Source organism: Bemisia tabaci, unplaced genomic scaffold (genome assembly GCF_918797505.1).
Source record: "Bemisia tabaci unplaced genomic scaffold, PGI_BMITA_v3".
Taxonomy (NCBI): Eukaryota; Metazoa; Arthropoda; class Insecta; order Hemiptera; family Aleyrodidae; genus Bemisia; species Bemisia tabaci.
In genome coordinates this window covers 43,755-69,999 of record NW_027311792.1, presented here as the reverse complement: position 1 = coordinate 69,999, position 26,245 = coordinate 43,755, and the positions used below count along the sequence as shown (strand labels likewise).

The window sequence follows — 26,245 nt, the reverse complement described above, 5'->3', positions numbered from 1 at the left end:
GATAATTTTGAGAAAAAAGAGTACTCACTGGAAGTGTTTATTAGAGACTATACGACAGAGATCTGGAGAAGTTTGCGGGTTGGATCCATACCAGTCGAGGAGGACTTTCTTCGCTTTTTGCACAAATTTCTCTTGGATTTCTTTTGTGCAGAGGATATAGTCGGGTGCAATACATGTCTGTCCAGCATTAATACATTTTCCCCATAAAATCCTTTTAGTTGCGATGTCTAGGTTAGCTGATGAGTCTATGTACAGGGGACTGAAACACAAAGCAAAATTGAGTCATTCAAAAAGCTTAAAGGGCAGAAAAAGAGGTAGTCTCGAAGTCTCAGATTTACGGTTGTACATACACAGGAGCAGAAAATTCTCGATCTTGCAATCCTAGCATCTTGGCAAAAGTAAGGCAAATTTTGGGCAAAAAGTTTGGGAAAAAATTAAAAAAAATGATGACTTTATGTCACTCAATACTTCAAAAAAAAGGGGACAAATTACACATTTTTCAGGCATTTGGCCATCAGGCAAATCGGAAATTTGACTGTGAGGCAAAAATGTCAAATAGCAGCAAACAGTCAGCATTTTGGCTCTTCCTGTGCCCCTGCTCCATAAAATTAGAAATTCACATCCCAGATCGGTGAATTTAATATGATTTTAGAGCATTCATTATCACATTTTAACCAATAACAGAGTGACAAATAATATAAAAGAATTTGTTGATTTTTTGAACAAGGAGAGCTTAAATCCACAGCTGTACAGACCTCAAAACAAGTATCCTGGAGAACTTCATAATATTGATGAAGGAAAGTTTAAAAAAACAAGTAGCAAAAGCTACCTGCTGAGGGGGCGCCGCCCCCCCAGACCCCCCCTTTCAAATTATATATGTGAGACTTTGAGTATCATAGAAGTCGTGCGGCGACATGCCGAATGAAATGCCACAATTAAAATTATTGGATCAGATGATGAGCTGATAAAAGCCTTACCCAGTAATTTGGGAACATTTCTGACACAGTTTGGTTGCTTTAACAATCACTTTGATTTGCGAAATACAAATCGTTTTCACTTCGTATGTAGTTAAATTTGATTTTGACTGACTTAGTTTCTGATGGATTCAAATTCATAATATACATTTAGGTTCCAGGGAAAGAAAAATGCAGATGAGCTACACTTCACATGAATATAGATTGATTAAAAATAAATAATCCGAAGAAGTGATGGAATAATTGATAATTGTTTACTACAGTAAATACTAAACCTAGGATTCATAGGAATTTTAAATAAAATCCCACCCATCACTAAAATAACCCATATGTATACAGGGTGTTCGAAAAGTCCCCTCCCCCCCCTCTAACTTTTGACCTAATTGAGGTAGAGATTTGAAACTTGGAGGGTGTTCCTAGATCAAAGGGAGCTACTTTTTGACCCCCCCAAAATTTTGGGGGAGCCCCATTTTGGGGGGGTCAAAAAGTAGCTCCCTTTGATCTAGGAACACCCTCCAAGTTTCAAATCTCTACCTCAATTAGGTCAAAAGTTAGAGGAGGGGGGGAGGGGACTTTTCGAACACCCTGTATACTCGTGGTGCCTGCTCTCGGCTCGATTTCGCCGAATGGAATTCTTTATCATCGCGGTTGTCCTTGTTGCGTGCACCGAGTTTCAGGCGAATCTATTGGCAAAAAGTCGAGGTTGCCAATTGTTGACCATTTTGAACTTTAATCGGCGGCCATTTTGAAAAATTAGGGTTTTTTTTAAAAATCTAACGTTGAATTCGTTAATCTCGGGTCAAAATACCCCCAGATACCGAATTTCAGGTGAATCCATTGGCAAAAAAATCGAGTTTGTCAAATTGTCGGCCTTTTTGAGCCTAAACCGGTCGCCATTTTGAAAAATTAGGGTTTTTTTGGAAATCTAACGTTAAATTCGTTTTTCTCGTGCCAAAATACCCCCAGATACCGAGTTTCAAGCAAATCCATGTGCAAATAGCAGAGGTGCCAATTTTCGGCCATTCGGAACTTTGACCGGCCGCCATTTTGAAACGGTTTGAGATAATGTCTTCCGGTTTGCGCGAAAAATTTTCTTTTTTTATGCTCTTTCGAACGAGGTATCACAAAGGGGGTCTTCCCATTTGAAAATTAAAAGTTAGGGTCCGTAACCCCCCAAAATGGGGCCCCCCAAAATTTTGGGGGGGGGGTCAAAAAGTAGCTCCCTTTGATCTAGGAACACCCTCCAAGTTTCAAATCTCTACCTCAATTAGGTCAAAAGTTAGAGGGGGGGAGGGGACTTTTCGAACACCCTGTATACTCGTGGTGCCTGCTCTCGGCTCGATTTCGCCGAATGGAATTCTTTATCATCGCGGCTGTCCTTGTTGCGTGCGGGAGGAAATGAAGGCGCGCTCGCAGTAGCAAGAAGCAGACGCGCCAGGTTGCTTGCGACGCGTGAATGTAGCTTAACCTCCACAGATTAACAAACCGTCGAGCAGCCACGCGAAAAGTCCTATACCTACATAGAGAAAAAAAAGGAGGTATTTGCATCTTGAGGTTTGTTTACCCTGTGACGTAGGTCTGTACAACCTGGCCAGCGAAATCCGAAATTCGAACTATGAAAAATTGACCATAATTTCCGATTTTCCGAGGTGTAAAATACACAACTCAGCAGAAGAAAGAAAGAAAAATCGATTCGATATTTCTGGAGATAAATGTATCGATACGGACGATATAGAAACGTTGAAATATCGATACAATATTTTGGTCTAAAATATCGATAGTCTGGTGGCGCGGAGCGTCTTCGAGGGGTTGGGCCGCGTAGTGGCCAGTCGCTAGACGATAGAATAATCGCACCCGAAGCCCGAACCCAAATTGATCCTCATTCTAGCGGGCCTCACAGCGGCCCGCGGCGGGGGGCGGCGGGGCTAGGCTAGCGGCCACCGACCCTCGGAAAAGTCGTAAAAACGAATGACTCAAGTTCACACGTGCAGGGCTCGGAGCATTGCAGCCAAATTGGTCTGTTTGTTATTCAGGGATAGTGTCCTAGCATAGGTTTATTTAAAAAACAATTAAATAAGAGGAAGGATTTCAACCCTGAAAAATGTGCTCCCTCTCTCCAGGACCACGGATAGCGTGTGACCCTGGGATTTTTGTCAGTTTTGGTGAGCAGAGTTACAGAGATGGACCATTTTTTTTAGGGAGCGAACAAATCAAAATTTTGAGCCTTAAGTTGGTCGCAACCATATCCGGAAGTCGTTACAGTGACATTTTAGTGCAACATGCTTCTGTGGAAAGTGCAACACTTAATGAATACTTTTGACAAATCGTGTTTTATCCGGTTTGCGCTTCAAACGTGATTTATTTGTGGAGTGTCATACGTTCCTTTTTGAATTGAAAAACTCGTCAGATGCATTGGGTAATGGAGTAAGGCATCTCTCATTTCTTAACGCAGGGGGTGGCAAATTTTGCATTTTTTTAAAATGTAGGTTTAAAAAAAATCGGATTCCGAAAAAAAAAATTACAAACGAGAAAGCGTCTTTTGGTGACACAAGAGACAGCACCTTTAATCAGTCGAGTTAAGAGAGAAACTAAACACGCAATTTGGCATGGAGCGGTGCAGCAGTGATGATGAGGACTTGAGATGAAAAGGAGAAGCCCTCAGCGCGGCGCACGGTGAATCGAGTCAATGAGAGAGGTCGGAAAAAATTTGGGAACTTAAAACGCTCATAACTCCGTTTATGCAAGAATTGCAAGAACCTAATGTTCTGCAAGCTGTTCCACTGGTTTTCTCGTGATATTTTCTTCCAGTATCACCCCTTGAACTTTAAAATGTGACGAAATAAACATCAACATTTGCAGTTTTTGTCAAAAATTTCATGTCCAACCCCTCTAATTGACTCAATCCACTGTGCGGCGGTCGGCGTGAAACGCATAACGCCTACAAGACTGTACGAATACTTCACGCATTGTGCCAAACACAGTGCGGTCAGCGCGGCGCGCCGGCGGAAGTTAAAATTATTAAACCACACTTATGTTTGTTCTTGCATAATTTTTACCTTCATTTCTTACAAATGGAAGGCCTTGTTCACACATAGATAGGTTTACGGAACTTAACTTTCGCGCAAAGTTCCGTGCGAACTTTTGCTAGTAGTGAGGGGCATAGTGTCCTTTCTTTTAATTTTTCTTGTTTTGCCGGTTGAAAATGCGGGTGTGATCCCTGCGAAACGTCCCGGGTTTCTTATTATATTTTATGTGTTTCTTTTTTATTATTTGCGGCCTTAGTCCCGTTTTAAGTTGTTTCTCTGTTACTGTTTCGGGCCGATTAAGTTGTTTTTTATTGATGTTTCGAAACGAATGAGAAGGGGGCGGCAAAATACAGGTGGCCGATAGGCAGCAAGTAGGTAAATCCGGCCCATGGGCGGCAAGTAGGTAAATCCAGCCCTGTTTTTTAAATGAATTTTGAGTCAAATTTACGTGAGAAATTGATTTACCAAGATTATTTTTCTTAATTAAAATTAACTTTCTTTTTAATAAAGTTTTTACGTCAATACATTTGTTCGTAATTTCCAATACTTTTTACGAAATTTTTATGTTAATTTAATTATTATGTAAATTTGACTTCCTTTTCCGAATTTTTTCTTTTTTCGCGTTTTTCTGTGACTTTTAACAATTTTAGACTTTCTTTCCTTACTCTAGTAAGGATCTAGTCGTCAGAATCTATCCTGAACGACAACTTACATTCATGGAAAATAAAGCTTTAAATGTTCCTGACCATTTTTTACCATCCAAACTCACTAGAACACATTGTATAGGTATATGAAAAATTTGAAGAGCATCGCTGTCAAAAGCTAAGTTCTCCTTCAATTTAGCTCTTTTTGTATGGTCTACGGGTAAGGACAAAACTAACTGTTTTTGCTAAACGCTTACTGTTTTTTATTCATAAAATTTGAAAGTCTCAATGAAAGCAAAGCTATGTCCAATCACAGCTAGGTATTTTTATTTTGAGACTGCACATCCCAACTTCTCCCACTTTTTCAGCCGAATTATTTTTTTTTTTGGGCTAGATTTTGGTTGGTGCAGTAATGCTGATGGTTATTTTTAGAGGACTATGATAGTGAAACCTAAAGTTTCCAATGATATTTTATCAGCATAGTAAACTCAACCACGACTTCAATCATAAATAATTCCATTTAGCAAAATCAAGCTGAAAGGCACAAGTAAGGGTTCATGAAAGTTGAAGTCATAGCTCAACATTATAGGGTAGGTTCAAGTAACTTTTAACGTGTTTTAGACTTTTTTTTCTTACCGTAGACCCTGAAAAACCACTTAAATTCAAGGAAAATAAAGCCTTAAATGTTCATACCCATTTTTAAATGTCAGAACTCACTAGACCACATTATATTCATGATAAATTTGAAGAATATTGCTGTGAAAAGTTGAGTTTTCCGTAGATTTAGCACTTTCCGTATGGTCTTTAAGGTAATGACAAAAAATGCTAAATTGAAGGAGAACTCAACTTTTGACAGCGATATTCTTTAAATTCATCATGAATAAAATGTGGTCTAGAGAGTTCTGACAGTTAAAAAATGGTTATGAACATTGAAAACTTTTAGTTCGATGAATTGAAGTTGTCCCTTAGGGTCCATTAGCGCTAAGGAAAAAAATTCTAAAACTTGTTTGAACCAACCCTATAATATTCTCCCACAGGATTCACTTTCAGACAGTAATAATTAATCAACATAAACATCAACCATTACTGATATATCATCAAAGATCCTATTGGGCGAAATTCAGCCAAAAAGCACCAGTTTGGAGTCTTGACATTTTGGCCACCGTTGGTTGCTTATTTACGCTATTAAACTGTGACTCGATGATAAAGAATGCCATAGGGCGACATTCCACCGAAAGGTACCCGTGTGGGTTCTTTACATTATGGTCACAGTTGATTGCTAAACGCTACCAAACCATGGCTAAATGATCAGAAATTCCATTTGGCGACACATGTTAACACTCTTTGAACATCTGAGGTATGAGTTCTGGAAATTTTGGCTATACTTGGTTGCTAAACGCTACTTAACAGTAAATGTTCAACAGTGACTTGATGATAAAGAATGCCATAGGGCGACATTCCACCGAAAGGTACCCGTGTGGGTTCTTTACATTATGGTCACAGTTGATTGCTAAACGCTACCAAACCATGGCTAAATGATCAGAAATTCCATTTGGCGACACATGTTAACACTCTTTGAACATCTGAGGTATGAGTTCTGGAAATTTTGGCTATACTTGGTTGCTAAACGCTACTTAACAGTAAATGTTCAACAGTGACTTGATGATAAAGAATGCCATAGGGCGACATTCCGCCGAAAGGCACCCGTGTGGGTTCTTTACATTATGGTCACAGTTGATTGCTAAACGCTACCAAACCATGGCTAAATGATCAGAAATTCCATTTGGCGACACATGTTAACACTCTTTGAACATCTGAGGTATGAGTTCTGGAAATTTTGGCTATACTTGGTTGCTAAACGCTACTTAACAGTAAATGTTCAACAGTGACTTGATGATAAAGAATGCCATAGGGCGACATTCCACCGAAAGGTACCCGTGTGGGTTCTTTACATTATGGTCACAGTTGATTGCTAAACGCTACCAAACCATGGCTAAATGATCAGAAATTCCATTTGGCGACACATGTTAACACTCTTTGAACATCTGAGGTATGAGTTCTGGAAATTTTGGCTATACTTGGTTGCTAAACGCTACTTAACAGTAAATGTTCAACAGTGACTTGATGATAAAGAATGCCATAGGGCGACATTCCACCGAAAGGTACCCGTGTGGGTTCTTTACATTATGGTCACAGTTGATTGCTAAACGCTACCAAACCATGGCTAAATGATCAGAAATTCCATTTGGCGACACATGTTAACACTCTTTGAACATCTGAGGTATGAGTTCTGGAAATTTTGGCTATACTTGGTTGCTAAACGCTACTTAACAGTAAATGTTCAACAGTGACTTGATGATAAAGAATGCCATAGGGCGACATTCCACCGAAAGGTACCCGTGTGGGTTCTTTACATTATGGTCACAGTTGATTGCTAAACGCTACCAAACCATGGCTAAATGATCAGAAATTCCATTTGGCGACACATGTTAACACTCTTTGAACATCTGAGGTATGAGTTCTGGAAATTTTGGCTATACTTGGTTGCTAAACGCTACTTAACAGTAAATGTTCAACAGTGACTTGATGATAAAGAATGCCATAGGGCGACATTCCACCGAAAGGTACCCGTGTGGGTTCTTTACATTATGGTCACAGTTGATTGCTAAACGCTACCAAACCATGGCTAAATGATCAGAAATTCCATTTGGCATAATGGAGATGTTGCATGTGTGAGGAATTTGCGATTTGACTGTTGAATCTTGGGTAAAAGGTCACGAGAAACACGATGGTGCCACTGGTTTTCTCTGAAATCATCTCCCAAGCTAAAAAAAAAGCACTCAAGTTGAGGCCAAAATGAAGGGAATATCCCACCCTACCCTGAGAGTCCAAGTCTAGATCAAGACCAACTCTCCATGCAAAGATAGGGAGCTAATACATTGACAGGGCTACCAATTTATCTGGGGACTCCAAAACTGAAAACACGGCAACCCTGCTAATGTATTTGCTCCCTATCTTTGCATGGAGAGTTTGTCTTCATGTAGACGTGGACTCTCAGGGTAAGGTGGGATATCCCCTCCATTTTGGCCTCAACTTGAGAGCTTTTTTTGAGCTTGGGAGATGATTTCATAGAAAACCAGTGGCACCATTGTGTTCCTCGCAAACTTTTATACAAGAATCAACAGTTAAATTGCAAATTCCTCGCACATGTAACATCTCCATTGGGCCAAAATGCACCGATATCAATACCTCATATGTTACTTGGTTCCTCGAAAATTCTCCTCTTGGACTTAGCCTAAAAGTGTGGACACTTTTTAGCCTCCGGCGAAACCTAGAGTCTATACGGCTTCGCCGCACGACTAAAACACAGTTCCCACAAAGCGTCAGTTAAGTTGGTCACATCACCATGACTAGATGGCTGAATTCTTCAGATGATAAACAAACGATACGATATCTTTAAAAGCTAAGTTTCTAAATAATCCAATCATGAAAGCTGTCCTGAACCAAGATTTAAATGTGCATCTAGTAACTGAAGAACACACAATCCTCTATTTACGGCTCATTGATGATGCTTATATGGCAACCGATGAACATGATGTTCATCATTGGCTGAATAGATCCTTTAGAGAAAAAGTATGATTCACATGATTTCGGAAAACATCGTCTGCAGTGGTTCTACTAGGATATTTCCAATTCATAAAGCGTGTGATGAGATTTTTTTTTATAAGTCAATACCTATCATTTTTGCAACATGTGGTTAATTTAAAGAGGACCTCATATTTATAAATACGCTTTCCGGTGGGAAAATTAGACGTTCTATGAATCTATCTCAAATTTTTTATTGGCATTACTTACTACACATGCGTAGGATTTGCCAAGATTTGCTTACTTTGTGTACAAAGATGATGAATATTTGCATAAACTGTGTAATCTTGGATACCTTTTGCCTCTACAGAATATTTGTTAAAACTTGTATTTAACATAGATTTACCTTCGACAAAATCCCTAAAATGATGCAACAGATTAGAGGGGAAAAACATACCTTCTCAAACAACTTAGTGCTGTTTTCTGGGCCACATTTTGAATCTAACGACTCTGGGTCTGTGGCTATAGCCGTAGAGTCTTCTGTTGTTTTCGAAGTCTCCTCCATTATGACAACGACCGATGATGGGTCTTTAACAAAACTGAAACCAAAAAGAGAACCATGACAATTGTCGATTGTAAGACTGCATGAACTTATATCTTGGTTCGCTTCCTCTAGGGGTTGCAAACTGTCTCTAATTCTTTCTTCTTTGTATGGAAATATAGTCGACTGTGTTTCTTGAAACCTCATGAAGTTCATTCTATTATGAAGCTTGTTCTGGGTAGGGCTGTTCTGTCAGTTGTCAGTAAGCTAACGAAACAGTTCCGTCAAGAAAAAGTTACGATAAGAGCTCTCTTGCCGATAGTGATCAGAGTTTTCGGAGCTGAAGAAAATATACGCTGTTGCCATTTGAACATCTAATTTACGCGCCGCCGCGCCAGGCAGTTTGATAAACCGACACACGGGGCAACAACGCATTGAGTGCGAGCTCTCAAAAATCCGATAAGGCCGGCTGTTAACGATATCATCGCCACTGTCGATACTGTCACCAGTTTTGGTAAGAGACGATATCGATAGTGTTCCGGCAAGAATTCGTTTGAACTCCCCTACTTCTGGGTGAACTTGAAGCGAAAGTATTAGTTAGATCTCTTTGGGTAAAATCAAATTGATGATGGGTTACAGAGAAAGTCGTTCCTGCGGTTTCACCATCATAACATGCTATGGCCTTTGGTTCCTAAAATGAGAGCTACAGGTTATGTTGTCCCTTATCAAAACCTCCCTTGTTATAAAATGATGCAAATACAACAGTGAGAGATTGAGAGACACCTAACTTTTAAATACTAGTAAGTACAAATGTTTCTCTCTGTTAAAAAAGACAAACAATGCAAATACAAGAGTCAATGAGAGAGTACCAAGTTGGTGACATGTATCGCCATTCAGTCTCTTTGACTATCTATCAAAAGAAGAGACGCGAACGTAATATTTAATAGAAGAGCTAATAAACAAGAGTAAGAGTAGAGCTGGATAATGAAATCCGCTGGGACTCCGGTAGTAATAATTTGGAGAAAAGGCTGTGAAAGAGCAAATATGATGTAGTGATGTTCGAATCAAGAGACGAGTGCTGACTCAAGTGATTACTTACTTACGGCAAACCAGAGGTGTAAATATTCTACAAATGAGGAGCTAACACTACCATAAGAAACAAAATAGAGTAAAATGTGGGGTGAATTGAGAATTACTGGGCGATAGGGAGCACTATTAAAAATAAATTAAACAAATTGCCTTCAAATTGCATTGTAGGCAAACTGACAAAACCATTGGCGCCTGGCGGCGGGCAAGAAAATGTCAGAGATTATGGTTGATTACCAATCAGCAATTTTGCCAAATTGTACCCAAAGATTACTGAGCCAATAAACTTGTGTAAATTATCTACTTTGGCTTGATATGAATATATTTCCGTAAAATTCTATCTGCATGTCAATTTTTTAATAGCTTCAAATGGATAAGCAGCTCAGAACTTCAGAAACATTCAATTCTTGAAATGTTGTTTATTTTTAAACTATGTGTGTCACACTTGGCAATGATGTTCTTGCATCAAAAAATATTGAGGTTATAAAATTTGTTTTTACGTATTTGCCAATTGATATCAGTTATCGTAAAATGTAATATACCTAATGTTCCTTCTTTAAATCTTGGTGCTTCGCAAGAAAAAAGGGTCTACTTCCTCTTCTTTCTCTACGGCAAGCAGCATACTGTGCATCTCTTCAGTATTTTACTTCCGTATTCCGATTTAACTGTTCTAAGAAGTTCGTCCTTGCCTCTACTCTTGCCTTGGACATGGCTGCAGCTACCGCCGAAATACCGCTCACGAAAAAGTTGGACTATACTATCCACAGTTATTCAAGCTATTCGCCAACCTACGTCCCAGAGTAAGTATTTGGAAGATTCCATCTACCCAAAGGTTTTCCTCGGGATCTCTGACAGTCTGTAAACTAATCTCCCTCAAACGTTGCAAACTGCCCTGCTCTAACATTGCGAAGTGAACTCCTGCGTTATTTTTCTGATGCCCTTCAATCTAAAGCTATTCCTGGATCGCTCCATGGTGTGAATAAAAGTGTCAGCAGAGATTCATTCCAGTTTTTCTAATACAGCAAAGTGACTCCCCTCTGCATTACAAATGCTGGTTTCATGATTCCGATAAGTCCTCATAGATTTTACTATGCTTTATAATCAACTTTCCCTGTCTCGCTGTCATTCATCTCTGTTGCAATTCACATCTGTGAAAATTTAAAATAATTTGTCAGGAAGGCATGGGGAAAACCTTCAGAGGTTAACTATGTATCTACTGAATCCTTTAGTTATTGCAGAATTCTAGACTAGACAGTCAATAAAATTGTATAGAGTCCACGCCAAATTACTTTACGCCCTAGTAGACTGCAATAGAAGATCTGCAATCTTACTTCTTGCATTTACTTTACACGTAGAAGTGACGTTAGACGATCTTCTGTCGCAGTCTGGAAGTGTGTAGGTAAACTTATTTGGCGTGGACTCTACCCTTGACATAGAACATGGCCTGATGACTATAGAGTCTCGGCTATTCTAAGGGCAGGTCTGCAGAGTTCAGGTATGCCTTTGGTTGCATGAAGCTCCTGTATTCATGGCTAACGTATCAAACTCTTTAGCAATCAAGGTACTCAAAACAATTAAATTTGATGAAGGTGTATAAAGCTGCTCAATCCAGAAATGCTGGATAAACTTTCAGTTCATGTCCGACATTCAGTATATTGTTGTCCCTCTGAGGGAAGGGTGTATCTCAATTTCCACAGGAGCTCTGTTTTACACGTAAGTACATGCTTTCTGCGGAAATCGAGATATGCCCTTACGCCAAAGGAGCGGCGATATAAGTCTCTTCTTGCTGTCTTTTCTTCTATAGTTTCTTTGAATCAAGTTGACAAGTAGTTAGGTTTAAGACCAATTGTAACTTACTTTCGGGCTGTGATAAATTTGATTTAAGTTAAGTCTATTTGAGACCTGAGAGAGCCCCAAGTCAGTCCTGGGAAGATGAAAGCTGTGAATTTGAAAATGTCAACAGTTGAAAATAATTGTGGGCATGTGCAAAATAGCTCTCTTTGATGCCCAGGTATATTAAAAAATTTAATTAATATTTTACCTATTTACTTTTTTCTCATTACATAAATGTACTTACCGATACTTATAATTTTACTGTATTGCAGGAATATTCGCGAGGACAAATCTAATGATCAAACTTCTCGTTGGTCCTCGGACTCAAACAATCCACCTCAGGTAAGTCCATGTCCTAAAAAGCACACTAACTCATCTGTTGGGTAATTCACCCCATTATTTACACAAAATACTTTATAAAAATTTTATCAACATATGAAAATCTTTCAGAGACATCTTCCAACAAGAAAACAAATAATAATCGTATAAAATCAATAAGAATGGATTGGAATTCATGTCCGTATGAATTTTTGTGTAATTTTTGATTGAAAAATACAATATCATACCTGATTTCAAGTCGGCAGTTCAACTGATTTCCAGAGCAGCCATCTTAATTTGTAGATTCTACTTGTTCATGACATTTAAATATCTTTTCAAATGCAGAATCCTAATGAAGTTTTCTTTATCCATGCAGGTTTTTTTTTACTACCTATCTTTCTTTAGTCTGATTTTACCTGGACATCACTCTTCAAAGGTCTCTTCTCTAATGATATACACTTAACGCAGTATCTTCAAAGTAACAGCTCCTAGCAAAAATGTCTTTTTTATGAGAATGAATGGCTGAATAAGTTTCTTCTCTGTTTTTGCAGTTTTTGACTCTCAAATTAGTTTCAACCAGTATTGTCCAGTCCATCACATTTGGAAAGTATGAGAAAGCTCATGTGTGTAACTTGAAGAAGTTCAAAATTTATGGCGGCCTAAAAGAAGACAATATGATTGAGCTTTTAAGCAGGTATTCTTCTCTTATATTTTCCACTTTTACCTTATTGTCTCTGGACCTCTCTTACTTTGAGCTGTAATCACTCAATGTCTGGTGTCAAGAATTCCTATCACATTGCCATTTCTAAGATGTTCCTATTGAATAATCAGATACCTAGTGTGGGAAGGGGGACACGAAGGCGCTGAATGGTCTTTGTTTCGATAATGTTTGGCTGCGTACTTGAAATTCCTATTTTTGGAGCAACTATAAAGAGGCAGAATTGAATTGAGTTGTAATCAAACAACAAACACATGTTGTCGTGAAAGCTAATTTGAGCTAACTTTCAAAAGCTGAAAACAACGTCTTCGGTTTAAGAAATGAGGCTTAAAGTTGAAGTCTTGAAAAGAAGATTTCTCATTGGGTGGTAGCTTTTGTGGTCATATGAGGTGACAGCCCATGTTTTCAACCACATTGAATTCAACATGGTAGGCAAACGCACATTTCCTTCCAATCATCATCATACCATAATCTTACGATTGGTTTTTAAATTGCAATCCAAAGTGCCAATTTTTATGAACTCTTTTCTTTTTTCTAGTGGTCTGAAAAATGACTCAAACCCTGAAACATTTGAGCTCCGGAACAAAGTTAGTGGAAATTACTTTCCGTGCAGATTCATCAAAATTTTGCCTCTTCAGTCATGGGGCCCCAGTTTTAATTACAGTGTATGGTTTGTTGAACTATCTGGTATCGATGATAGGACTCAGGTTCAACAGAGCATGGACTGGTTTCATACGGTTAGTTTTCTCTATGATCTTCTTCAGTTTTAATTTTCCTTTCAATTATTAAAGAAACTTCTGATATCAAAATAATGTCTAAATATTTTATTTCACAAAAGGTGCTCTTAAGTAAGCTCAAAAGATTTAGTGTACTTATTAACTGTGTGCTATAGTTGATATTGATTCGTTGCTACACACCTCCCATATTTTCTCTCCCCAAGTACTGCTTGAGAATCCTAGCGGAAGGTTTACCTATTAGGTAAACCGGATTCTTTATTGAGCTCTCAACTTTCCTCCTCTTCTTCTTTTTTTTAATTTATCAAATAAACTGAATTGATTAATTGATTTAATTATGTCTCTTTGCAGTATCAAGAGCAAGAACTAATTAGGTTGTGTATGAAACATTTCCGAAAAATGAACTACACTAGGGCATTAGAGGCCCTCTACAGTGAGACTAAAGTAAAGCTTGAGCATCCTGCTTTGAGCAACTTGTATGATATATTAGTTAATCAAGGCGACTATGATTCAGCTCAGACGTTTATTGCTGATGCTGCAACAAGTAAGTTGATAGATTAGTTTTTTCATAATTAATTTTTGTAAATCATCAATATCATCAATAATTTGTTTTTCATCAATAGCGTCCATCCAGTTAAATGTTAGGTAGCATGCAAAGAAACCAAATTGATTAATAAGAAGACTTAAAAACGTCAATCAGAGCATGAATCAATCTATTTTTTCAACTTAGTGTTTATTTTAGGTAAAACCTACATTACTATTTACTTTGCTCCCCCAACAGTCCTCTTACATGGTTGTCTCAATTTTGTTCCCACCAACCCTTGTGTAAGTGAACAAGTAAAGCTACTGATATGCAGGTCGTATGAGTTTTAAGATAATTATACTAGCTCTTTAACCCAACCTTGTTGAACTTATCTGGTGAAACATTTGTAAATTTTCAGTGATTAATAGGCAACCACTGATTTTGAGTACCGCTTTCAAGACTTTTTCAAGAGGAAGAGAAAAATGAACAGAAAATAAATTTTATACCGATGACCAAAGTGCAAAACAATCTAACTTGGTTTGTGATAATGGAGACTTCATGTCACATGTTATTTTTTCTTTTGAAAATAAGTCAATATAATATCTTCAAAACTTCCTACATTTTTCCTTTCTGTAAGTAAAATATTCTGTATAAAATTCAAACCATAAAGTCGGCTTGCTTTTCTTCGAATAAAATTAATGAAGAGCAGAAAGTTTTAAAACACTGCAGTGAAGATATATGGTTTTACACTTTAGTCATCACTACTAATGTTTTTTTCTTCTTCTTCTTCTTTTTCCCTTTTTTTTCAATGAACTCTACAGAAGACTCCTCAAATTGTATAAAAATTATTATACGAACAGCTGACTCCACTTATTCTGCTTTTTCGAGTATTTACCTCCATGTTTTTATACTACTGGTGCAGTAGCTCTTTCCTTAAAATTTCCTTTCAAAATCCTCTCACCTGACTCTTCTGAAAGTACCTTGAGTAGCATTAGTTATTTTCTGAATTTTTCCAAATCTCGTCCTTTTAAACAGAGCGTGGACTGATGAAGGAAGAAAAATACTCTGCGTGCAAATTTTCAAGTACTCTATGATAACTGGAATAGGTTCACAATCAGCTGTCAAAAATGCGTTTGTCAATCAGATCCATCATTGGATAGTTCTATCATAAAAATTGAAGCAACCTAGTTTCTATTTTTGATTTTTCTCTCTAGGAACAGGGCAAGTTTGTAGTTTTAACAATAATTCTAATCTTGTAGTTGGAGAATCTCATCTAAAGAAATATTTTCATTTCCATGTAGAGGGCCTCTTTAAGAGGTATATCTCAGAGCAAGAGTACAGAGCAATTTGGCGACCTATGCAGTGTGCAGGAGGGAGACGTCCAGGCATGCGAGGTGGCCACCAGATGTGTATTGATGTTGTCTCAGAAACTATCTATCTCATCGGAGGTTACGATGGCAATCATGATCTGAGCGATCTTTGGTCTTACCATATTCCTAGCAATCAGTGGACTCTAATATCCTCAGACACCGAGTCTGATGTAAGTATGACAGCATTTTGCAACCACCAAGTAATGAAGTAGGCACAAATACTTTTAAACAAGTTCTTTCAAAGTCAGAGAAGACATGAAAAACTCAAGTTTAGGGAAAAAATAGTTGTAAAACCTCTGGATTTTTGTTTTGCAGATGCATACTTGCAAATTAATAATTTTTTTCTATTTAAAGGATGGGTACAGAAAATGCCCAATCCAGGCGCGTGAATATGTAAAAGCTTGGAAGATTCTGCACCCCTGATTCAAAGTTGTAGTGCTATTGTTGCAATGGAGTTTCATGCACTTGAAAATTGTAATCTCCTCTTGTTTCAAATAAACTGTAAGAAAATGGCCCATTCACAAACTGAATATTCAGAGCCAATGTTCAACAAAATCTTGGAAAGTTACCAAGTTTTAAAATCAAGGAAATTATGTGATCCTAATGACTTGCTGAATTACATTTATACAATGTCCTCATTCCTATCAATCAACTCTTTGCAAGTCACCTATCTTTTATTAAAATAATATTGTCCTCTTGTTTCAGGGTGGGCCCAGTGCAAGGTCCTGTCATAAAATTTGTTTCGATCCGGAAAGGAGACAAATTTTTACTCTAGGGCGGTATTTAGACATCCAGTTTAGGACACCAGAAAATTTGAAAGTGAGTAGACAGTTCTTTTAATCTTCTGCTGCTTTGCTAACAGAGAGCACAGTGTCGCTAAAGAATAGGCTCACAGAAAAAGTTGCCTTCAATCTCGCTTCAAGTACATGGCAGCTTATGGACTGATCCTATGTCCATCTTCACTTTTTATACATTTCAATTTCAATTTTTGTTATGATTGTGGCATGATAATGTGCCCCAGAAGGCGTATAGTAAGAATTAGAAATAAAACTAAATACGGTGAAAGTCTATTTTTCCCTTTATACAGTTCTTTTTCTTGGGAGGGCATTATGTAAGCAAGAAAGTAAACTCAATTGCAAGATAATCTCTTGAGACAAGAATCGCCTGGCATTTGCAACAAAATTTCTAGTTCATGTCACTTCTCTTTAATAAACAAGGGCAAACGATTCTTCTAAATAGTTCCTCTATTTTGTAATGAAAGAAAACCTTCAAACTTGTGGACGCAATGGTTCGTAATAAATTTATTGTCAATTTTAAAGCAGTAAGAGTAATATAAGATTCCCTTTCTTAATTAAAACGTTAAATTCTTTGTCTGACTTTAATCTGTTTTAGAGTGATTTTTATGTATATGATATCGAAAGTAACAGCTGGACCCTTATCTCGGACGATACAGCATCTGTAGGAGGACCGCAGCTTATTTTTGATCATCAGATGTGCATGGATGTCCAAAAATCAGTTATCTATGTGTTTGGAGGAAAAATTCTCACACTCACAAACAGGTAAATCGAATTTTTAAAAATTCTTTGCATCAGGTAATTTTTGAAGATCCCAGGAAAAAGAATTTAGTCAGTTTAACTAGCTGTCTCCGTTTCGTAATTTGTTTTAGTGTTCCAAATTATTTTCAATCTAATCATTTTGATGAAATTATTTTTGAATCCTCTTGTTCAAAGCAACGAACACCTTTCCTTTATTTCAAAGGTAAACTTGCGCTATACTGCCTCTTATTTTAGCACATTTACCCCTCTGCTTATCTGGATTATGTTGTGTAATTGAACCAAATTTTCTAGATGTTATTTTCTCAGAGTTAAAAGCATATAAATTATATTTATGAATGTGACAAGTAGTCTCTTCTAAATTTCCCTTGTATGTAGTCTTTCCAAATTTTTGTCACCAACCCTCATATCAGCAAACAAATAAAGGGTGGCGCAATGCGGGTTGTATTAGCTTAAAAAGTATTTCATTAAGTATCTAACGCAGCCTTTTTGAATATATTTAGTAAAGAATTTGCAGATTCACAAGGATTTTAAGGTGATAAGCTCTTGTACCCTCTGTAAAATTTTTAGTTTTTTTTTTTAAGACTTAGAAAAAACTAAACTATGTCTATCCATGGGACTGCAAGAAACTGAAGTAATACTTCCCATGTTCAAAGAGAAGTATGTAGCGATTTATTCAGAATCACATTAATCAAATCTTAAAATAAAATAAGATCGTATTTTCTTCTGGCAGAAATTAATGTAAAGAGTTTTTTTATTTAACTACTCCACTTTATTGTTGAACTATGAATTCATGCTCACATTTTGTTCAGCATCTAAATTTGTTCAGAGAATTGTTTGATTAGGTACAATTTTGTTTTTTTTATCTTTTCAGTGGCTCTGATGAACGGCTAGGTAATGATATGCCATCAGTTAATGAACCTGTTTTTTCTGGACTCTACTCTTATCATGTCCCAATGAACATTTGGACTTGTATCAATACCACTGGATCTCAGTTGCGTTGTCGAATGGGTCACTCTATGCTCTTCCATCCTGTAAGTTGAATAGCTTGTATAAAAATTCTACTTCTGCCCCTTGCCAATTACTATCTGGACTCTTATCAATATCACTGGATTTTAACTGCTTTTTTTGTCAGGTAGATTATTGAACTCAATGACATAACAAGTCCTTTGAGTCCTCTCCTCTGTGAACGGAAGGAGATAGTGGTTAATAAGTGTGGTGGTTTCCGCCGACAAAATTGTATTAAAATATTCATAGCAACATGATCCTTCTGTGCAGAAAGTCAGACCCTAGTTCTTGTTAGATGGCTCTCTTTTGTTGATTTTCCGCCTGTTTAAAAGTTACTCATACATGTTTACATCATTTTTTTCTGTCACAGTGTTCTAGAAAATTGTACGTTTTTGCTGGTCAGCGGAACAAAGAGTATCTGAATGATTTTTTTTCATACGATGTGGACACAGGCTCTATCGAGCAATTCTCTGAAACAACAAGGAAAGATGCTTCCGGACTGTCAGCGGGAGGATTCACCCAAAGAGCAACTATTGATCCAGATTTAGATGAAATCTATGTTCTTTCAGTAAGTTGGCTCTATTGTTTTTCCTCACAAATTGCAAGGTCTCATGTAATGAAGTACTTAAGGCTTAGGAACTGACAGCTGAAAGTGAAAAAAGCCTCACTGTCAGCCTGTCTTTGCATTAAGGTCTGTGTCAAACTGCATAACATGGAAAAAAAAAGAAGCAACCTGCAAGGGCTGCGAACCGTAGTTACTGGCAAAAATTACAGTGCAAGTGCTACCTCTCGGTTTAGTGTGTAAGAAGTATACATTATTATTACTTTTATGGCAGACGTGCTGGTTGTAATGCTCCACTATGACAGGTCAACTAGGGGCTGTACTTTTAGTCGTTCCTTAAACAGCCCCTTTTAATCAAGGAAGGCCTAAGGAAACTTTTAACAAAGCAATGAGTTAGGACAATTTTAACAAATCTCCATTAGAATTCAACAATATAACTTTGGAAATAGACGCTTGGAAAGGATAACAAGAACTCGCCATCGCAAGAAATAAATAAAAAATACGAACAAGAAAATTCTATTATTTTCACAAACTTCAAGGTAGGTCTAAACCTACTTTAAAAGTTTCATAATCTGCAAAATTTATTCTATTAATTTATAATTGCTTGTAGCAGCAAATCTTTTTAAGCCTGTCCAACAGTCTATTCCCCAAGTTACACAGTTAAATTCTACTCAAGAATTGTTAAAATTGTCCTTTCCACAATGCTTTGTCAAGAGTCTCTCTAAACCTTCCTTAATTACCGCATAAGCCATTTGGGGCTTTCCAAGGAAAGGAACTGTTCAAGAAACGACTATAAATACGACCCTAATGTATGTTGCAGAATAGCCTGGTCTCTGTGATTGTCTTGTTCCATAAAGATGGGCGCAAAAGACAAGCCTTTTCGGCGGTCTAAACAGTGATGTTATTAAATAAACACAAAGGGTTCAAAACTGGTTTTCTCCAAAACTTGCTAAAGCAATGTGTTAAGATATTTGTTTGCTTATAAAAATTTCTTTAAAACTTACTGGCTCTAACTTCTATTATGATTCTGAGTCAGTTGATTGTCGCCGCGTTGTCATGGAACATGATGCATGATCAGAGGGGATTCTCTCATATGGCAATTCTGTGTTTTTTCCTTTTAAATGTATGTGTAACAATATTAGTGGATGCAGGCTGCCTCATCTTGAATAAATTATTTGTAATGGAATAAAATCAAGGGGCCTATCACTAGCTATTACCAACTTGAACTGATCGCCGCTTTGTGCAATGACAATGCTCATAAAAAAAGGGACTTGGTAGAAAATGAGTCAAGACTGGACACGCTTTAGCCGTGGTTTTTTTTTTTTTTCTAAACTGCTGTTATTTTCACTTGTTTCTTAATTTTTCCTCTATTTTCTTTTTTGTATAGGGCTTGAGTAAGGACAAGGAAAAACGTGACGATAGTGTTCAAAACTCTTTGTGGGTATATTACATCCGTCAGAAACAATGGTGGGTCTCTTTTTATTTTTTGTGTATTTCAACAAAAGATTTCAGTAGAATCGGGTTGAAATTGATTTTCGTTTTACCATATTGGATTCTGAACAATTTGATGAGAGATTACTAATACTGGAATCAGATAGTGCTTTAATGTTTCAGAAAAAGCTTCTTGGGTATCACTTATAACTTAATTAAAATCAATTAAATTAATATTTTGAAAATATTATCTAGATTAGGTAATCTTAGATTTTGTTCTAAATTTTTTATTCTAATGTATTTTAATAGGAATTGAAATAAATAAAATAAATTTTGTCATAGGTATGTTGTTATAGGGTTGGTACAGTAGTAGCTTTCTAATTAACTGTTTTACAATATCCACTAATAATATACAGTACCACTTAACCTCTTTTTTAACACAATTACCTACCAAGATACTTGCATGTAATAATATATATCGACGGTGTAAGTCGGCAATCACATATCCCCTTTGTGGTGTCTGAAAATCTCCGCCTCTATGTTATTTTTTTAATGGAGAACAAATTGACAACACTCCTTGAAGTTTTTGCAGAATCTTATGCACACAGAGAAGAAAAATCACAGCAGTTTTAAAGAATTGCCGTTGAGTAGCTTTCCGTTTAAAAAGTAAAGTATGACAGGAAGTTTGCAACGTTGCAAACCGAGTCATGTGATTGCCAACTTACACTGTCAATATTTCTCATCAGCAATGCAAACTGAATTTGAATCTGCAAATAAATGGACCAGTTCTTTAAATGCTAAAAAATGATCGGGCAAATATTGCCCGCGCCACAGTCGGGGAGAAAAGTTATTTATTAAGAGTTATTAAAAGTATTATTGTAGAGAGTTTCATATTTGGAGTTAGAGTTATTGTAGAGTGTTACATATTTGGAGTTAGAGTTACTGTAGAGTTATTAAGAGTAAGTTATTCATTAAAAGTTATTTAGCAAGAAACAGGGCAGTGACACACTGGGAATTGAGACAAACAAGCCCAGTTTTGGAAAAGCATATCTTTACTGTGTTTAAATGTTGCCATTCACAATAAGCACAAAAGAGTCTTTTTCAAAGCAGGGTCTCATCTGTACCCTATCACTGCCTCCATCTTTGAGTCTAGGCTTTGCATGGACTGTAAAGTATCGTGTGACGTTTTAGTTCATAGTCTTAAAATGTTATATTGCTTTCAGATATCATTCTAATAAATGAATGAGAAAAAAATAAAAAAAAAGATGTACGAATAATAGTAAGGTGATATGACGATGTTTATGGAACCCTTCTCTGTTATATTCGTTTCTAAAGTCATCGAAGGAATTAATTTTCTGCCATCTCTAATTTTTGAAACATTGTCTTCAGGTCTTGCATCTATCGGAATGAAAATCAGGGAGAGCAGTATTGGAATCGCATGCAATATGTCGAGCCTTGTCCCAGATTTGCCCATCAATTAGTCTATGATCATGTGAACAAGGTATGTGGAAGTGCCTTTCAATCCAACTATCCATTTATTGTGACTTTTTATTTTCACCCTGAATGTGGTCTTGCTAATAAGTAGTTCAATTTGTCTTATTTTTTGATACTTGAATCGTAGGAAAATTTTCACTGAAATTACTTCTTATGGTCATTTTAGACTCAAAGAAAAGTAGAATGTCTAGGAGAATTGTATGCATTAGAGTTTGGGTCAGAACCAGTTTCTCTAGTTTTCTCAAGTGAAGGATTAGCTTGAAAAACTGCACGGCTCCATTACAACATTTCAGTTTTGCCTTTGATATTTAATTTTCGTGAAGAATATTAGCAGATCTGCTTGAAAGAAACGTTCCACAATAGACCAATCGAGTGGCTATGTCATTTGATGTATCACTATTAAAATGTGGCGCACTTAAAAAGCACAACATAGAGATCAACCTCAAAACAAGTTTATTCTTTCTGGGTAAGACCTCACAATGTATCAAATGTCAAATGACATAGTCATTAAATCAATCTATCTATTCGATATGATATTTTTAAAAAAAAAAAAAACTCTGAGAAATTATTAAATTAATATCTTTGTTGGTTTTCTTTTTACCAAAGAAAATATGTAAGAAAGAACCGAGATAACTCAACTGTCGGGATAGTTTTCACAGCAAGCCAAGTATGATAAATGCATCATTAGTTATTATTTGTAATCAACTACATGTTGAATTTTGCTTTTCTTAGGTTCATTACTTATTCGGTGGAAATCCTGGTCGCACATGTCTTCCGAAATTACGCCTTGACGATTTTTGGCAGCTCCAGTTGAGCCGCCCAACCACCGAACAAATTGTACAGCGTTGTAGCCTTTTAATTAGAAAACATAAGTAAGTAGAAAATCACCCAGTTGTACTACAATTTGGATTGAGTCTTTACATGTAAACATCACTGGAACTTGTCTTTTAAAATTTTGATGAACCAATACTCTGCCACAACTAAGGAATGAAAAAATTTTCTAAATGCCAAATGTCATTGATGGTTACTCTACGTAGATAGAGCCTCCCAAAAGCACCATCATATTTTTTATTTTTGAGAGACCTGAAATCCACTTGGATTCATACTAGAGAGAACAAAGTGTAGAGGGAGCATGAGAGAATAAAACGGATATAATTTTATGTTTGACTCATTAAAAAAGCACAGCAGTGCCATGATCATATGATGACTTGTGAGAAATGTCACCACACATCGATTGTTGAACAAGTTAGTCTGACTTGTTCAACAATCAGCAGTTAGCAGCATGGACAGCAACTCAACTGAAGTAACTAAATCCTTCACAAGTTCACGATTTCAGTCTCGATTTTCTTTCCAGTGCAAATATACCACCCTGATCCATACGTTGGTAAAACGTTGTTGAGATTGCTGGAAGAAATATTGCCCAGTTTTCACCACTATGCAACTCTTGTGATAGGCCATCCTGATGTCCATGAGTTAAAAAACTTTTACCCGTAGAGTTTTTTCTTATTTTTTTATAGCAGGAGGAAACTTCTCATAGAACCACTCAAAGTAAAACAATGTCTCTTTGTAGCATCAGATAACTGAAATGTTGTACAATTGAGGCACTGGATGCGAAAAGGGCACTTCCCAATTGCGGTGTATCAGAATCTCTGTTGCTAATTAAACCCTTGGAGACGACTTTAATGGGTGGTTTTTCCGGAAATCTTTCCATAGAAATTTTAGAATCATAAGGAATATTCAGTAAAATTTGCAGTAAAATGGATGCATTCACTTTCCTTACAATAAATGAAATATTAGAGGAGACTCTAAAACACTGCAACCGAGAGGTGCCCTTTTCGCATCCAGTGCCTTAGTCAGTGGTTGGGTAATCGGAGTATTACTGTAGTTTGAAAGTTTGTTGAAGATTTTTAGATTCTAGAGGTTCCCAAAGTCATTTGATTTGTCGATTACACTGTATTTTTAATGATCCTAGGTTCCAAGACTTGGCATTGAAAGACACATACAGTGCTCTCAACTTCCTTCAAACTTCCTTATCAGAGATTATAGACCATAGTGATCCACAGCAAGCAAATGAAGTAAGTTTACTTTTAATTTAATTACTAAATGCTATACTGAAAAAAATTGTATAACATATCAATGACTGAAGTTAAAAGAATTGTATCTTCATTTACAACATAACAAATTTCTATTCTATTTAATTTTTTTAAATGAAAGCTACTTTATATTATTTCTTCAAACTTTCCCGGAGATTTGTCTGGCAAAATCTATCACTCTTTTTCTTTGAACTTTTAGAGTGATTTTCTAATAATCAAATCATTGTTTTAGAAATTTTCAAGTAAAAATATCGATAACTTTCCTCAGTGTTAGAATTTTACTGTGTCAAATTTGACATAGTTCGAATATCCACAGGGTGTTCTTCCTCAGCATCTTAGCTTGTTTTTCTTTAGTCTCACCAGAGGAAGGAGCATTCAGTAGGGTTGTGTAACTTAATGATTTGTAGAAAAAAAGTGCATATTTACACTTATTGTAATTGATGATATTTCTTTCTATTTTCTAGTTTCGACTGATGGCAGCTTTGTTGTTCCAAACTCCTAAAGATGCACCGGGGAGGAAAACTGATTGCGGTCATCATCAGAGAGTGCAACTCTTTGAACAGATCACTGAATTTTTTGCCTCTGACATGACTCAACCGAAAAAAAATTTAATTGATCTCATTCCTCTGTAGCAAGAGTTTTCCTCTAGTCCCTCGCTTCAAGTCCTGAACTTTTGCTGGTAAATTGTCCTCTGTATAATTGTGATTAGGATTGAAACCTGAAAATTTGTCATCGTAGAATGTTGAATTTTAATCTTGAATAAGTTTATTACAGGATGAAATCACAATACCTGTGCACAACTATTTTAAACGTAGACATTCATTCATTTCCAGAAGACGTCATCATCTTTAAATGAGTGAAAAGTCATGTGGTTGCTGTATGTATCAACAAGAAATAAACAAAAAATTAGGTCCTAATGACATCTTTCATCTTGAGCTGTTTTGTTTGAGTCTTAGAAACTGTTTCTTGACTGCAAGTCTTTATTGAGAGAACTTTTTATGTCTCATTTAAAAGTAAGAAATATTCATTAAAGTTAAAAGTATCTGATAACATTAGTTTATCTTTCAGCTCAGTTTTAATTTTAAATGTAATTTTTTGGCTCGTTCTGTTCGAACTGTTAAAACTCATTTTCTTTTCCTGTATTCTTAGGATTTAATAGTTTAAACTGTATTAGGCAATTGAAGCAAAATCAAGAAAGTCAGAAAGCTATTTAATCCATATTTGTCCTAAAAATGATCAACCACCCATGTTGTAAAAAAAGGGTGATATTTCTTGGAAGTCCCACCCTCTAAGCTGTTCCTTTATTGTGTTAGTGCCCTGTATTTTTTTAAATTTATTTTTATGAGAATGAATTACAAGTAAGTGTACCAAGAAGCTATAGTTTTCCAGATTTGGTAACAGTTTTACGGAGAAATTGTCTGTTTCCTACACCCACCTCTTCTCCAAATTTGCCCTCTTTTCATATGCTGTGGAACTTTACACAAACACTAAGTCAACGTCCTCAAAAAAGAGGGCAGTTAAAGTTGTTGGAAACATCAGAAAGATCGTTCTCTAATATTGCAATTTAATCCTCGACAAAATCACCTGCCAGATTCTTTCACTTTCCAAGTCATAAAAGCAACTTCCTTTCAAAATCTCTGTAGAAACCATGCCTCTTAGTCCTGAGTTAAGGTTTGAAGTGAAGCTGTTACCTTTACATTAGCGCTGAAACGCTTCCACGTGTGTCTCCAAGAAACAGTAGGTATCTTGGAGGGTTTACCTATATTCTTATTTTCCAGATTTTTCATCTGATGATGTGCACCTTTTTGTTAAGATGGAGCAACTCAGCTTTGTCACAGAGATGGCAGCTCTGCATGAACTTCTGATTTTGGACTGAAAAGCATGTTTTTTAAGGATTTTATGCAAAAGTTGATGTTTTGTGCGAGAATCAGGCAGCAGTTTCAGGAAGTACATTTCAATGCTTGAAATTATTCTTTCTTTTGTTTTAATTGACTGAAAAACACTTTTTGACGTACACTTTATGTTTTGGAAGACATGACCTGATTCTTTGTCTGAAGTTTTGGAGAGAAATGCAATGTGAGGAAATGGAGGAGAGATAGGTCCACAATATATTTGCAATACTTCACGGAAATTTTTATAACAATAGAAAAGCGAAGAGTATGTCCACTATTACACTAGTTTGATGATACTCCAGCTGGTCTTGATATTTCTCAAGATGATAATAGGTAAACTTATTTAAGAATCCGCCCCTGTAGGTAAGTATTTTACCATTCATGCAATTTTTTCATTTGACTGTTACATTAAAATTAAAAATTGTGAAACAAAGTCATTAGGTCTCCTTGTTACCACTTAAAACAATTGTTATCCCTTCTGTGTGCATTTTAATTATAAACAGTTTTTGCTTCCCATCTTAGTTCATCATTTAAACCATTTTCTGTCTTAGATCAGCTACTTTTCCATCACTAGGTAGTCCATCTTTTGAAAGATAATAATGGAGAGTTAAAGTTTGAGAATCGTAAGCAAAATGTAGGAAAGGCGAGTATCTAAGCAATGATTGATATTCACTAATGAGGCTAAATCAGTCTTTTACCATCAAATGGCGATCTTTCCAGTTTTATGTTTCTGTTGTGCATGGATACCTGAATGAAACCATGCTAGCACATCATCTAAGTTTCAAAATATCAGCAGGAAAATCTCTTTTTGAAGGAGGGGGGAGGTTACCTATTGTAGAACGATGTCACCTTACTGAGGA

The 26,245-nt window shown here is 36.5% G+C and overlaps 1 protein-coding gene and 1 long non-coding RNA gene across 2 annotated transcripts; one reads left to right on the top strand and one right to left on the bottom strand.

Moving 5' to 3' along the window:
• Positions 1-8,731: 8,731 nt before the first annotated feature.
• LOC140225928 (uncharacterized) lies at positions 8,732-10,197 on the bottom strand. Its single transcript, XR_011900769.1, has 2 exons — positions 9,870-10,197; positions 8,732-8,828 (listed from the first exon to the last, which is right to left on the bottom strand). It is a non-coding gene; the product is annotated as an uncharacterized lncRNA (long non-coding RNA).
• Positions 10,198-10,363: 166 nt separating this feature from the next.
• muskelin (muskelin 1) lies at positions 10,364-25,901 on the top strand. Its single transcript, XM_019054360.2, has 15 exons — positions 10,364-10,656; positions 11,962-12,031; positions 12,559-12,701; positions 13,264-13,462; positions 13,811-14,003; positions 15,284-15,522; positions 16,058-16,171; positions 16,745-16,911; positions 17,780-17,939; positions 18,284-18,481; positions 19,863-19,942; positions 21,296-21,407; positions 22,133-22,272; positions 23,373-23,475; positions 23,958-25,901. The coding sequence occupies exons 1-15, from the start codon at positions 10,565-10,567 to the stop codon at positions 24,123-24,125; spliced, it is 2,178 nt and encodes a 725-aa protein (XP_018909905.1). The 5' UTR covers positions 10,364-10,564; the 3' UTR covers positions 24,126-25,901.
• The last annotated feature ends 344 nt before the right edge of the window (positions 25,902-26,245 follow it).

Excerpts from the sequence above, each read along its gene's own strand:
- muskelin (XM_019054360.2), top strand. The coding sequence starts at position 10,565 with ATGGCTGCAGCTACCGCCGAAATACCGCTCACGAAAAAGTTGGACTAT. Across the intron at positions 17,940-18,283 it reads ACTCTATGCTCTTCCATCCT|TGTTCTAGAAAATTGTACGT; the intron begins GTAAGTTGAATA and ends TTTCTGTCACAG. Across the intron at positions 21,408-22,132 it reads TCTATGATCATGTGAACAAG|GTTCATTACTTATTCGGTGG; the intron begins GTATGTGGAAGT and ends TGCTTTTCTTAG.